At 45.6% G+C, this 15,267-nt stretch overlaps 1 protein-coding gene and 1 long non-coding RNA gene across 2 annotated transcripts in view; one reads left to right on the forward strand and one right to left on the reverse strand.

The window, feature by feature from the left end:
- The first annotated feature begins 1,748 nt into the window (after positions 1–1,748).
- LOC122373260 (organic cation transporter-like protein) overlaps positions 1,749–15,267 on the forward strand; it is a 35,391-nt gene continuing 21,872 nt past the window's right edge. Inside the window, exons 1-3 of the mRNA XM_043351156.1 lie at positions 1,749–2,333; positions 13,554–13,710; positions 14,997–15,237. Coding sequence (XP_043207091.1) covers positions 13,565–13,710; positions 14,997–15,237 — 387 coding nt within the window. The 5' untranslated portion in view covers positions 1,749–2,333; positions 13,554–13,564. The remainder of the gene's footprint in view (positions 2,334–13,553; positions 13,711–14,996; positions 15,238–15,267) is intronic.
- LOC122373262 lies at positions 8,269–9,050 on the reverse strand. Its single transcript, XR_006255014.1, has 2 exons — positions 8,750–9,050; positions 8,269–8,556 (listed from the first exon to the last, which is right to left on the reverse strand). It is a non-coding gene; the product is annotated as an uncharacterized LOC122373262 (long non-coding RNA).

Genomic DNA, 15,267 nt, shown 5'->3' on the forward strand with positions numbered 1-15,267 from the left:
ACGGCGGCGCGGAGCGCCACCGTTTTTGGTACACCTTATCATACATCAATTCTACACATGTTGTGAAAATTTCAGACCAAGGTCATTCAAGGTCAGGTCACCAGGTCACTTGAAGTGACCTCACCTCATAAAAAGTTTCAATGTCTGTCATAGCTACACCGAGTGACCGATCGCTTTGAAACTTTCAGCGATTGCTAAGAGCAATAGCATGTACAAAATGTATATCTCAGAATTTTGATATCGATGACCTAAGGTCAGGTCAATTTTGCGACCTCCCCATTATAAGTCAATGGGAGAAAATTGAAATGCGCCTCCTTTGGTCGAAAGACATTATAAACACTCCCAAACACTGAATTACAAGTGGTTTAGACACACTGAACATGAAAATGGTGTCCGTGACCCCTGTTTATGCCCTGAGGTCATCTTAGGTCACGAATGGTATCTAACAGTTTTTCGCAAATAACTTTTGATAGAGGCATGCTAGAGCGATGAAAACGCCTTAGATGTGCTCAGCTCGACGATACGGATCGACTGATATGCAACATGACCCTTTCCGGTCAGGTCATGACCTTGACCTGAGGTCAAATTTTCAAGTTGACCTTTCAAGGTCAAGTTGTAGTTCATTCGATGCGTCTTGACGAGAGGAACACGATGCCGGTAAAAGTAAGCTCGTACAAGGCTTGGGTCAAAAGTTATTGCAGAAAAACTGTTTCCGAAAAAATCGGCTATTTTTGCAGTTTTTGCCCCCTGCAGGCAAAACCGTTGACGTTAGGTCAAATCTGAGAGAATTACTCAGAAAGGGCGTTAATAGGGCTATCGAATGCGCTTTTCCGCGGCGCTGTAGCTCTATTGGTTCCCGAGTTATGCGTTGGCTTCTTGGAAATTGTCGACATTCGACCTGGAAATCGGCGAAATTTTGCCTTCAATGACCTCTGGTGACCTGACCTTTGACCTGACCAAAAAATTGACCGAAGTGATTTCCTCATTATTTTTGACGCTCTTTCGAACGCCGCCTTCCGCGTATCGCTACGTGGCCCAGGAGCCGAGTTAGAAGGGGGGGGGGGTGTTCAAACCCCCCCCCCCAGCAGGGCGTGGAAATCCAGGACCCCCAGCCGGGCGCGGGTTAACCAAATGTTTATAATGGCTGATATATATATTAGACCTATAGGTAGGTATTACCGAGATGAGACGGGAAAACAGATAGTCATTCACTGGTCGTGGGCAAAATTTATTATAACTCCTTTATATCTTTATCGGCTCAGAAATGCAACTTTTTATCTAACGACAGGTAGTGTTTATTTCAGTCGAGGCACTAAATAAGAAGTGGCTATTCGATCAGGAAACCTTCTACAATTTATTGTTAACCTTTGCCTTTCCAGGGCTCATAAAAAGTGGTGTAACTACGTCTAGACGTTTTAACATATAATTACCGAGACTACATTTATTGTTATGATATAAAGCACGCCATCACTAGCACTTGTCATGTTACCCCAAAGCCACCCCCTCCCCTCCCCTCCCATGGCGTCCTCCCCTGCCACTCTCATGTTTCCCGAGTGTGTTTGTGAAGCGCATATACATCCGTAACTACAACACCTCCCCGACACACTTGGCACGACGCCAGACACGTGCGTGTACCACTCTGGCCGAATTTGCCCACCTTCAGTTGGCGTCCGACAAGCGTCGGTGACGGCGAGCGGTGTATGCACGTCGTGTGTATGTCTGTGTGCGCCGTGCACGAGGCGCGAGCCGTGGGGCCTCGTTGAACAGTGCTGAAGTGTGGAACAGTGCTGCCCCTGGCGGCGATGAAGGGAAGCTTGTAAGCTCTGCAGCGGTAAGCTTGTTGCACTGCGCTCGAGCTTCTGTGGGCAGTCGCCGACCGCTTGTGCGCGGGGTGGTCGGGGCGCTTCCTATTCCTTCTATCTCGGGCCCGGGGGTGACGATCTTAGAAGAGTGATCTTCTCGCTCTCTGGAGATTGTCTCATCCGCGTGGCATCATCATCTTCCTACGGCCTGAAGCCTACTCCCTTATCGTCGAATCACCAGTGACCAGAGGAATCCATCTTCTGTCTGTAAGCCTACGTAAAAGTTAGACCTTACAAAAGCAAAACTAATCGTAGTCAAATTCTTTCACTCTCCTGTTCCTCCTGGCTCCCTGAATTGAATGACAACTCAGCGCAGACGATTGAAGAGGAGATTGAAGAATACCGAAGGCGGTGAGGCGATTGAAGAATCTAATCCTGACTGAAGAAGGCCCTCCGCTTGGATCGCTTCGAGGAAGTTCACATATCTAAAAGGCGAAAACAGATTTTAACGACCGTCATAAGTACCTGAAGGTAAGTTGTGAATGAAACGCTCAGACTTCGTTCAGACTTCAGACGGCCTTTTTTTAGCTGCAGTGAATTGATATGTTTTGTGTGTAGCGGCCGGCATACTCGGCAGATGCCTGTAATATGATCAAAACGTACCATAATAATCAGGGATGCGGAGCCGTGGAAATTTCAAGCGGCTCCGGCTCCGGAGAAAAAAATCGACTCCGGCTCCGGGTGAAATGTCATGGCGGCTCCGGCTCCGGCTCCGGCTCCGAGTAAAATGATCCGGCTCCGGTGGCTCCGCCTCCGGCGGCTCCGGCTCCGGCTTCTACTCAGTACATCCCCTATGCGATCAATTAAATACGGGTGGAAGAAAAAAGGCGATGGGATTGGTACACGTTGCTTCTGTATTTGTATAACAAGGCTATTTTGAATACGCCGTAAATTTTACGCCTTGTACTGTCAAACCGAACTAGGTAAATAATTGTTTCCTCTTAAAGGGACACTCCCACCTTAACATTAGTTTTGAGTTGAGATAGCCAAATTGGTGGCCATGGCCTGCAAATACCGGTTTGGGCACTCACAACATCGACAAATGCTTTAATTCGGAGATATGGAATTTCAAACTTGCAGTTTTCGGATTCTAAGGGGCTAGTGCATTGGTATGCCCCCTTAGAATTTGTGACGTCAGCGGAGATCTAACGATTTTTAAATCTTTTACTAAAACGTTTGGTAGCACGCGGTGGTATATGCTGCTTTGCGCGGGTGCGGTTATTTTTTCTCATCTTAGTTTGCTATTTTGGCGCGATTTTGACAATTTCTGGCGCATTCCACTTATTTACTTTAGCGGGCATAGGGCAATGGTTTACTAACGGGAGATGTGATGAATTGCAGCAGCAATACTTGAAATATAAGGAAGAAGTGAAGCAATTATGATACCTATTATTTTTTATAATGACAGAAGGAACGTGGAAGAAAAAACATTTTGTGCAGCATGTGAAAACAAGGAAATAGAATGAAAGAAGGGCTGCTACTTTTCATGCTCCCGAAACCAGCCATCTCATCATCATAGCATGGTAATGATAGTTAAAGTTAATGTTAAAAAAAGAATAGAAGGAGCTGCTGCAAAGGTCTTTGTGATGCCTCAAATCTGTTAAGTCAAGTCAGGCATGCTCTTACAGACTGAACGTTCAAGTTACGAGACCCCATCATACTCCAGTGGCTGCATGGTGCTTGATCTTGTCAATTACTTAAATGTTTTGCTCAGAAATTGTTTGCTTTATTGGTTTCTTGAGTGTCACCAGATAAAGATACAAGGTTGGCTGATTTGGTGTTAGTTATCCATATTAAAGTGCACTGTTTGTGACAAGATTATGGAAATTGTAACCTCAATAATGAAATTTCATGCTGTCAAAGCTATGATATGTTGCCTTGAGTTTGAAATCAGGCAAACATGAAGTGAAACTGTTTTTAAAAAAAACTGCTTTTTAGTAACTTTCACCCCATAATTTGTATTTATTCAATCTCAGAATGGGAGCAAGGCTGAATGACAATTATCTTTTGGGAAATACTCTACAAAACTGCATTGCTTTTATTTCTGTGGCATAATTTTGTACCTAATTCAAAGACTTTCTCTGGTGTAGTTTGTAAGATTGTTTGAACTTCTACTTTCTGACCTCTTTGGTGCCAATAAATCCTGCAACCTATTTGGCTTATTTACCCATCTCTCTTGCCATTCCTACATATTTCATGTCAGTCTATTGCATAAATATTGTGTAGTTAACATACTTCATGATATACAAATGAATGGTACCTATAGAAGCTCGATGTGGGTAAATGAGAACCAATGAACCTATCTTTTTTACAATGGCATAAAGTCCTCTTGTCATGGCCATGGATATCACAGAAGATTTTGCTGAACTGCGCAAGAGAATCCTGTGCAAGGAAATGTTTTGCATGATTTAGCTTAACAGCATAAATTTTATTTTCCCAGTTGCATTGGAGCTCTGCTGGAGTTTGCTGATGACAGGATGCTGAAGGGCTGAAGCTGGTAGCTCTGGCAGGAGTACAAGTGTCCACCAGCTCAAGATCCGACGCCGCCGCGTCGCCGCCGTTCGGCACTCCGCGGAGACGGGGACGGCGGTCATGGTTGAAGACACCGCATTTCCCGCCTGGACTGTCCGGTCGGAGACTGGTAATCCCTCCGGTGAGCCGCACACCGTGGAGCTACTGCACCGCGCGTGTCCACCCGCAGCGCAGTGCCAGCAACGGTGCCGTGAGTGCGACATCTGCGTGCATATGACGCAGTGCGACTGTCACGACTCGCGGCTCAGTGTTCTGTCTGTTACAGTGCGGCTCGCGCTCGTTTTAGCGTGGTGCTCTGTTGTATATAACCACCTTGATGGAGACCTATGTGCTGCCGCTTGAGTTTCAATGTACAGTTTTATGCATCAAACTAGCATAAGTAAATGGCTGTCAGAGGCCAATTTGAAGCGCAATTAGTACCCATAACCCAGCTGGGTTGAGCGAGTCATGTGACTAGTCCCGATGAACGTACTGTTTCGATGTCGTCAGTCGTAGACTTTTGTAAACCATTCGTTTCGGAGCTCTGTGTTGTGTTGTTCGGGACCGCAGTTGTTTGAGCAGTTTGCTTTATGTGTCGTGCGCTGACAGAACGCTGGTCGTACACAAGTCATGTGTTTCCTTTCGCCCCTAATGTGTTACTGCGGTACCTATGCAGTTGTAATGTGTCTCGAGACACTAACTGGTCGCACTTGGTTGTGAAAATGACACTAGCTGGTCGCACTTGGTTTCAAACTGCGCTTGGAAATCGTGCAATTTTATTTGCATTTTGCAATGCAATTTTATTGCCGTTACCGTATTGGTAGAAAGTGTCAGAAGTTGGCCATTTGATGCGTTGTCACTTGTCAGACGTTGTTGCCTTAGTACTGACGAATTGATGGGCCGCGTTTGTGTTCCTGTTAAGAAACGGATCTCAATATAAGGTGATTCAGAGGTAGGAACCTGAATGCATTCGTTCAGACTTTTCATTTTATAGGGATGCACTGCTTCTTGAGCAAGAACGAGCTGGTTGAGCGAAGCGCAATCGATATTTGTTATCGTGGTTGTAGACTGTGGCCGTTACATCACTATTCAACTCCACGCACCAGCATTATTTAAAGTTTAAACTGCTTGAACCTATACTTCATTTCGCTAAATTTCGGGGTCGTCAACCTACGGTCCGTGGTCGTTACGTTTGGCCAATAACTAGATTTTATACATATTAACTGGTTCATATAATCACAGCATGATGCCCTGGACAATTTTTATTTGATTCACTGATAATGAATGTGTCCCAGTACCGCACAAACGGAGACTGAAACTGGACAACTCGCTTTTCGAGGTTCAAGTTCATTATCTTCAGATGTTATGGTATGGTAAGCATTTAATGATCGAAGAAAATGGTCAGCGTTAGCAATGCTAATCGGGTATTATGAGCTTTCAGTTATTTCAATATTTGTTTAGGCTATTATTCTTGTGGTATCTCCTGTCAATTTCACGCGGAACATATAGTATTATCTAATACAATCGCGGTAACTACATATTTTCTGCCTGTTACTGTTATTATCATTGATTCGTAATATTTCGCTACGAGCGTGGCTCGATTCACATTGTTATTATATTGGCATTAAAGATTTAAGAATAAAAATCTTTTAATGCATTCCAATTCCATCAAAATGCTAATATGCAAAAAAAAAGTTATAAAAATTGCAGCAGTTTTGTGAATCGAAAATAGCTGTAAAATAGACCTGTATAACTTCAACAACAGTGCGCCGAGAATCGTCTAAAAACGCGTAAACAAAAACTAAGATGTAAAAAAATAACTGCACCCCTTTGCGCGCAACAAATGCCGCACTTTCAAATAAAGTCGCTAGGAACAGCGGAGATCCCAAAAAGTAAACAAAAGTAAAAGTCTAATATCTTGAAAACCGGTGAATATTTTTCGATGAAATTTGGTAGATATTCGTTTTCGCTCTTTCTGAACCGAGCGACATCACTTTCGTGCCAATTTATTAACTTTTTTGAAGGTGGGAGGGTCCCTTTAACCCTCGCATGTGTAGGGGGGGGGGTCGGATGGACCCCCCCCATGGTTTTTCGCGAATAACTCGCGTAAAAAGCGGCCGATCGCGACGAAACTTTCAGTACCCTCACATTGATCAATTTTACACCTACCCTGAAAATTTCATGACCCTGACCCAAATGACCTTTGACCTGTGACCTCTTTTCCGAGACCATGTTTGGCCGGAATCGCGATTCTGCGTATGTCGGCTCGCATTAGCCGCGCGTTTGCAAGCTTTTCGTGGTTTCAAAAGTTCAAACATGTAATTTGATGTTACTCCCGTGGGTGTCAAGGTCACCTGAAGGTCAGGTCAGGTCATTGACCTTTGGTGACCTCGGGTGACCTCGGTTCACTTTTTCGAGTTTTACATGTTTCTAGGCTAGTTTTTGGAGCTGAATTCGAATTTAGCAACCATTTGAGCATTTACGAAGTAGTTTTGGTGACTTCGTAACATGTTACGAAGCTGTCAGAGGCGGTTGACACGTACTACGAATACCCGTCACGACGCCTACTGGTTGACCTGACCTGACCTGACCCGACCTGGTCTAAATGCTTCAAGACATCATCTGTGATCAAAACTAACACGATATTCGTGATCAGCACCCCGAAAAACCCCTTAGCAGCCACTCTTTACGACTTTCTAACAGGTCCCGATTTTCCCGACTTTGGGGTCATTGACCTGACCTGGAAGGTCAACCAATGACCTAGGACCTTAAAATTGGGTATCATCAGCTTCCTCTCGTCACGGGCAACACGCTCGTTTTTTCCGCGAAGCTCTAGCTCGATCAGGGGCCAAACGGCAAGGGGGGGGGTCCAACCGACCCCCCCCTACACATTAGAAGCTGGCAAACGCCGCACACATGCGAGGGTTAAAGGGACTATCCCACCTTCTAAAATGTTGTTAAAACCAGTTAAATTGTGCCCGACTTTATAGATTGGATGACCAGGAACACGGTTCTGGCATTTATTTTTCATTTAACATCTTAGGCTTCCCATATTCCAAACACAAACTTTCAAATATGTGACGTCACAGCCCAAAATTACCTCCTTCCCCAGGCCACATTACTGTCATAAAGCTGATTCTTTTTACTCTGTAGGCACCACAACAAAGTTCAGACCAAGTTTTAAGCGATTTTTCAACGAACAAACCCATTTAAATCAGAATGACTAAACGAGGTGACGTCACACTAACGGTCGCTCCATGTTGAAGATAGGGCCTTGTACAAGGCCCATTTTCAAATGAAGGGAACGAATTTCTTCAACACCAAGAGGCCGCGGGGGTTGCAACCTAGATAGATAGTGGTTTCTGAGCCTCGCCGCAAACTTGGCTATCTCAACTCAAACCCCATGTTAAAGGTGGGATAGTCCCTTTAAGAACACTGTAAAGTCATTTCAACAAACGTTTGTTACTTTTACAAGGAAAATTATTTAGCGCAAATCCCCGCACCCTTTGCCATGTCATCGAACGACCCTATTGTTTGTCATGGTAGTTTTTCTTACAACCCACTCACATGTAGTTCGTTAGACTAGCTACCAAAGTTTGCTTTGTCATTGTTGTGTGAACGACTGTTTTCCTAGTTATAATCATGCGGCTACCAGGTAAAGACCTGCGCATGCGGCATGTTTGCATTTAACAGGGCTGAGCCGTGTACTTATTAAGTCAAATCAATGCAAATCTTAGTTAGCATAGTAATGTCTAGGTGCAGCAAACCTGTACTTGTAAGCAATCTACTAGTCTCAGGTTTGTAACGTTTTACAAAGACCTCCCTTGTATTCGTCAGTTTTCTCCACAAATCGCAGGTCGCCGCTCTGCAGTCTCATTATTACAGCAAAACAGCATTACTGAAAGTAGGTCATGTATTTAAAATGGTACATACACATTACACACACAATGGTGATAACACTCATGACCCAAGGGGCAAGGGCAATAACGCATGCGAAAAAGCAATGAGCGTCATCACTTACCGGGTACACTGTACCCATTCAAATCTAAGGGGCATTCAAATTCATTAGCCCCTTGGAATTCAGGTGCTTTTTCATTTTTAGAATTCTTGAGTTTCTGCAGTTTGCTGTCTTCAGTGTAGCGACCCTTGCTTGCAAGCTGGAGCTTTCGCTCCTGATGAAAGCCTGAAAGAAAGCATCGCTATATTATAGCATATGCAGAACAATATGGCCTGGAGCGCAGAACACATTGTGCTTGCTTCCATACATCACGCACTTATTTAGCAAATTTCTCTGATTCAATCTGCATTACTATCAGTTGAAAGACATACATTTCATTAAAAAATGACAAAAACGACCGAACACTGTTATCACCTACCATTTTCACGGAAGTGCGCAGGAGGCCACATCACTGCACGGCGGTTGGCGCGCAACTGAAACTTTCAAAATGAAACGGCCGGAAACGTTTTTGGCGCCACCTATATAACAAGTAACAGCTTTGTATATGTTACTACTAACACGTCTAACTAGCGTAACTAAGTCAGTGTTGCAAAGGTGTAGCTGATACCTTTGACAAGGACATAGATTACATAAGTATGTATCAGTATTGTTGCAATGGTGTAGCTGGTTCTTTCGACAAGGATATAAATTACAAATCATAAGCAAATCTATGTTCCATATTACGAATAAAACCCTGGTAGTTTTCACAATAGCCTCCATAATCCTCGTCAATTTTATGAATGGTCGACTGGGTGCTGGGGCTGATACTAATATTTGCCCTGTTGATTCAACCAACTATGACAAGATATTCGTCGTTCGACATAACCTTTATTAGTATTTTTGACAAACGCTCGTCGTTGTACGACAACCCCTTGTCAAAATGAGTTTACAGTGAAAAGGAGCCGGAGTCGCCCCCTTTTTTGACGGCTCCGGCGGCTCCGGCTCCGGCTCCGGCTCCGGCTCCGCATCCCTGATAATAATGCATGCGTCCGTACTCATGAGCAATTGTGCCATTATGTGCTTAGTATGTACATTCCCAATTCTAAAACAAATGCACAAGGCTGATCTGATAGCGCTCGAAGGTGGTTCGCCGTTAGGAACCGGTCAGATGAGCGACCCGTTCAAACTTCAGACCTCTTTTTGCGCACGTGCGCGGAGTGTGTAGGCCATTTTTGCATCTTGATGACGGCTGGCAGTGGACCGATTACGCGCAAAGTAGGCACGCCGTAAATGACCCTTGGGAACATAGATCAGTGGCCCGCACAACTCAGTTGAAAAGAAGTTGTTGGCAATGGTATTGTCAATAGTTGGCAATGCAGGTAAAAACGCACGTGAAGGACCCCCCCCCCCCCCCAGTAGGGCGCGTTATACGCAGACCCCAGTGCAGTGAAGCGCGAGTTACTTAGTTTAATTAAGGAGTATAATCTGATTTGCTTGCCACCAGGGCCTCGTTTCATAAAGCGAGTCCGTAACTTACGCCGGTTTTTGGTATTGTATTGCAAGTGCATGTGAAGCGATGACGATAATTTGAATCTTAAGTACTACAAGGCACCCATACCAATAGCTTTGCCAAGGTTAGTTGGATACAATCATGGAGCAAGCCGTGACTTGAAAATCCGCTGAAGACACTTGAAGTTAAGCAATTACAGGAAAGAAGCATCTTCCAGATAGAAGTATAAGAGATATACGAATTTTACCAGCCAATTTCTCGCTACCTTAACCCTCGCCGGACCTATTGGTTTTCTATATACGCACCGGCCGAGGGGGGGGGGGCGGGTACGACCCCCCCCTCGCCGTTTCGCCCCTGGTGGAGCTAGCGCGTCGCTGAAAAAACCGAGCGTGTGCGCCGTTACGAGACGCAGAGATTGGTACCCAATTTTAAGGTCCTAAGTCAACCGATGACCTCTGAGGTCAGGTCAAGTGCCCCAAGGTACGGTTCAGTTTTTGGTGAATAACTTCGCAAAAAACGGCCGCAGAGCGCCGATTTTGGCAGCATCGTGTTTGCCTCGCTCAGGCGCGTCGAATGATATACTTTTTGTCCGGGTCAGGTCAACTTAGGGTGTTGACCTCAGGTCAAAGTCAGGTCAGCACCCCCAGGTCACGAAGTTGGTCGAAAGAGGTCATGTCGCATATCATTCGATTTGGTAGGTCTTCCTGAGTCCATTGGTGGCTTTTCCGACTTGCTAGCTCAATTTGATCCAGAGTTATTGACGAAAAACTAACATGACCTTGATGACGTCATAAATGACGTCACGCAAGGTCAACATGGCAAAAGTGGCGCATCTAACCTTGCAAGGAGTGCATCAAATCACGGTTCTGTGTGCTTGAGATAGTTGGAGATCGTTCCCGGCGCCAGAATAGCAGTTTTCATTTTTCCCCATTGACTTATAATGGTGAGGTCACGAAAATGACCTTACCTCATATGACCTTTAGGAAAAATCCGAGATATACAAGTTGTGAGACTCAAAGTTGATACTAGATCCTGCAAGTTTCATTTCCCTGCGACATCTCCTCTGGCAGTGAATGCGTTGCGAAGTCGCGACATCTGAAGACCGTGCAGAGGTTCACTTATGACGTCATAGGTCAGTGACCTGACCTGACCCAAAAATGCGGTTGGTGTCAAAAGATCCGACTTGAATCAAAGGTCAGGTATGCCAAGTTTCAGCTCTCTATCGCCAGCGTGTTCGGAGCTATCGCGAAAAAAAACCTATGGGGGGGCGGCACCCGCCCCCCCCTCGGCCGGCGAGGGTTAACCCCTCTTTTGGTCAACTGAGGATAAGCTTAATTTGTTTTGAACAAGATAAATGCTTACATCGACATCAGTCATCAGCTAAACCAGTTTTCAATTTGCCGTGTACCTTATGAACTGTGTAGAACGTTTAACATTCGAAGTCAACACATATTTGGTTCCTGAATCCTGAACAGTGTTCAAACCCCACACTGTTCACAAAATATTAAATTCAAAAGTGTATATTGCATTTAATTGGTTTTTAGCAAGAAATTGCGCTTAAGCCAACACCCTTAGGTATATACTTAAGTGAAATATAATCTACTTTGTCATATGTGTGCAAACTGTCAATAAATTCTCATTCATTCATCAAAATATGATCATCTGTCTTCATGTCCTGTAAAAATGAAATAATTCTAACAATACCTACTTGAAGACACCAGCTCCTACCGGTGCGATAAGTGCCCAACAGCCCATGCTCGGCCTGCCCGCTACTGATAAAAATGATCCTGTAGCGGCCGGTCCCAACCAGACATGAAGGAATGTCCTTCACTTTTCCGGTTAAATTAATAGCTTCTAACCGGTTTTCATGTTGGACCACGACCTCCACTTCACTGCCACGAGCAGACGCATCTATATTTAGAATCAGTTTTCCACATACTGAGTGTAGTGCACTGATGTAATGAAGGATTGATATTGAATGATTGAATCCTTTGGCGTAATCCTTGCTATGTGATCGAAGAAAGAGAACGGGAGAGAGAGAAATAATGAAAAAAAGGAAAAGAGGTAGAGGAACAATTATACGAGAGAGAGAGAGAGAGAGAGAGAGAGAGAGAGAGAGAGAGAGAGAGAGAGAGAGAGAGAGAGAGAGAGAGAGAGAGAGAGAGAGAGAGAGAAGGAGGAACAGAGAGATAAAGAAGGCGAGAGAGAGAGAAGGAGAGGGACAGTGGGAGAGAGAGAGAGAGAGAGAGAGAGAGAGAGAGAGAGAGAGAGAGAGAGAGAGAGAGAGAGAGAGAGAGAGAGTCCGGGGTCAAGTGAAGTCGACACACCCATCAGTATTGTGTGCAGTCACTACAATGTCGTACCATGAAGTGCGTCGAAAGCTCAGACTCTTAGTCAAGTCACGGTGGAAGTCATGCTGCAACTCATGCAATAAGTGGCTGTTGCACTCTGAGCGTGGTGTGTTGCTAGGGAAGGACGGGTTGAAGGCTACACTCAGCAGGTGGAGAGAGTGGGGATGGAGGCAGAGGGAAAGGAAAATAGGGAAGGTCAGTGGAAAATGGACAGAGAGGAATGGAGAAATGAAAATGTAGTGAGGAAGGTTGAGTGCAGAGTTTAAAGAGGAGAAGGGGAGACCGAAAGGGAGAGAGAGAGAGAGAGAGAGAGAGAGAGAGAGAGAGAGAGAGAGAGAGAGAGAGAGAGAGAGAGAGAGAGAGAGAGAGAGAGAGAGAGAGCAAGAAAGAACGAGTAAGATACAGACAGCGATTGGGCTCTGGGGTGATAAGACTATAGAGCTTCAAGAAATCATCTTGACTAGGCACTGAGCACTGGACGGCCTTCACTATGATGTTTGCAAACACCAGCGTTTCGACGCCACACTTCCACTGAGTCTGAAAGATCATTGTACAGGAAGACGTCAGCCAAATGACCTTCGTGGTTGCATTCCTGCGTCTGCAGCCGGCCAGTGTAATGGTTTTATGCGTTACATTTCCGGCTCTTGTTATCATTGGAGAATGACGCGGGACTAGCTGCGAAAATAAACACACTGCAGAGGAGTACAGACGCTAGACGCAGACGGCACAGACACCGGTGCTTATGCGAAACACGCTTGCAACGACGATGATGTCCAAAACACAAGACATGCAAGTTGCAATGTTGAGAGTGAATAGTCGTTACTGTTCACCCGACTGGCCTAACATAACAGCATTTCACTGTTGTTAGGTCTGGGCCGATATGTAGTTACGTTTCTCGCCTCGCGTTCGATTTGACACCTGACAGTCGCAAGAGCGGCAACGTTAGACCAGCAAGTTCGTTAATCAATACCAAATCGAAGTCGCAGCACATGTTCGGCCGGGCAAATAGGTTTTTACTGCGATCGATTTGCTGTGCTGCTGTGTCGCTGACTGACACCTGTGCACACTTCCCTGAGGCAGACGGGCATAGGTACTTTGAAATACGCCACATATCCAAGGTTAAAAACGGGAATGACACCTGCGGGGCTGGTCAAAAGTGCCGATCCAGTGATGCTATCAGAGCGAAGCTCAAGTTTTCGTTTTGTTTTATGGGGAGCAAGCTCTTTCGGTCTGAAAAGGCCATTGCAGAGCTGTGGTATAAGAGGTCGGGCATTACTGCAGAGAATAGCGATTTGAATAGCCGTCGTCTTCTTCCATTAAATTCAATGTGCAATTCATAAAACATTTTCTGAATAACCCCAGACACTTCTCTCCTGTTTCAGACTCCGTCACCATGCTGGACGTCGACGCTACGTTTGTTGAGATCAACGGCTGGGGCCGGTACCAGAAGCTGATGTACCTGCTGCTCTGCCTACCGACTAGCATCGCAGGGGCGGCCGTCATCAGCCTATCATGGACCGGCTTCAACATGAAGTACAGGTTAGAAACGGTAGTCAACTTGAACTAAAAGTCAGTAAATGTGAGTGCGTATTTTTCGCTATGCTTGGTCAAAGGCCGTTAGGATGCAGTTTTGTTTATGTTATTTGTTCTGTCCTCACCAATGCCACCGTAAGAGAAATCTGAATAAAAGTTATGTTTGTCAGACACTAAACAACGCTGAGGTGTGGAATAGCATTGTCAGCCTTGTGAGTTTCCAATGTTTTATTGAACATCGTTGGGAAACGGGGTCCAGGATAAACAAACAATACAAACTTGGACAAATTTTGACTTAGTTACACTCATAAAACGACCTTGTTTTATTTTGGAATATCAGTCTCATTATCATGTCAAACATGTCACACTCTCCAGAAACAAAAGTCACGCACACATCTCCCAGCAGTTGATAAAATAAGCTGAACAATGAACATTCTATGCGTCACACCAAATGCACAAAGCGCGCTCGGTCTCCCCCGAACAGAGCACCTTTCAGTTTCATGGCCGAGTGAGTCGGCAGGGTATTTTGGCCCCGCGCAGCCAGCTCGTACCCTCCCGGGTACCTAATTTTGGGCCGCACGCCCGAACCACGAGAGAGGCGTGACCTTTGGCACCGAGCCAACAGGCAACAGTTTGACATCCACACACGTGGGCGCTTCGTGAGCGATAGTGGGAGGGGAGGGGACAGCTCAGTATGTGTAGAGGTTACTGGACGTGCGGACAGGCTTAGAAACATTTCTATTTTAAAACCGTGGAAGGCAAAACGATCGATGTTTTACGCAGGGCTGCGGAGTCGATAGATTTTCGGCGACTCCGACTCCGACTCCGACTCCGGCTTTCAAATACCAGCTCCGATTCCGACTCCGACTCCGGGCAGAATTGTCGACTCCGACCGACTCCAACTCCCGACTCCGACTCCGCAGACCTAGCAGGGCTGCGGAATCGACAGATTTTCGGTGACTCCGACTCCGACTCCGGCTCGGGTTTCTAAAATCGACTCCGACTCCGACTCCGACTCCGGTCACAACTGTCGACTCCGACCGACTCCAACTCCGACTCCGACTCCGCAGCCCTGGCTGTGAACTTAATCAATCGCATTTTTCTTTTTCATTACGGTGCTAAAAATGACCTTATGCTCACATGGTACGATAGTGAACATTGAAATGATAGCGTAATAAGACAAATAAATATTACCTACCGATATGTTTCGATTTGCGTCGTCTTCGCTTTTTTCACACGTAGTAAAACAACGTACTGTTTTTTTTTTTTACTCATTTGCTATTCCGTTTCAGGTGCTTGGTGCCCGCCTGCGAGAACGCCACTAGCGCCACCTATGAAGCGTGGTTCCTCAACTTTACCACACCACGAGACGCCGACCCAAGTGACCCGGCTTTTCCTTGGAGCGAGTGTCAAACATTCCAGCCCATGGTGCAGGGACAGTGTAACGCTGGAGCTTTTAATGAGACTGTGACTCAGGAGTGTAGTCAGTGGGTGTACGATACGTCCATCATGGAGTACACCATCGTGTCAGAGGTGAGTCGGAGGTCAACAGGGTCACGAGGT

The sequence above is a fragment of the Amphibalanus amphitrite genome, unplaced genomic scaffold (genome assembly GCF_019059575.1).
Source record: "Amphibalanus amphitrite isolate SeventyFive unplaced genomic scaffold, NRLGWU_Aamphi_draft 001469F_arrow, whole genome shotgun sequence".
Lineage (NCBI taxonomy): Eukaryota > Metazoa > Arthropoda > Thecostraca > Balanomorpha > Balanidae > Amphibalanus > Amphibalanus amphitrite.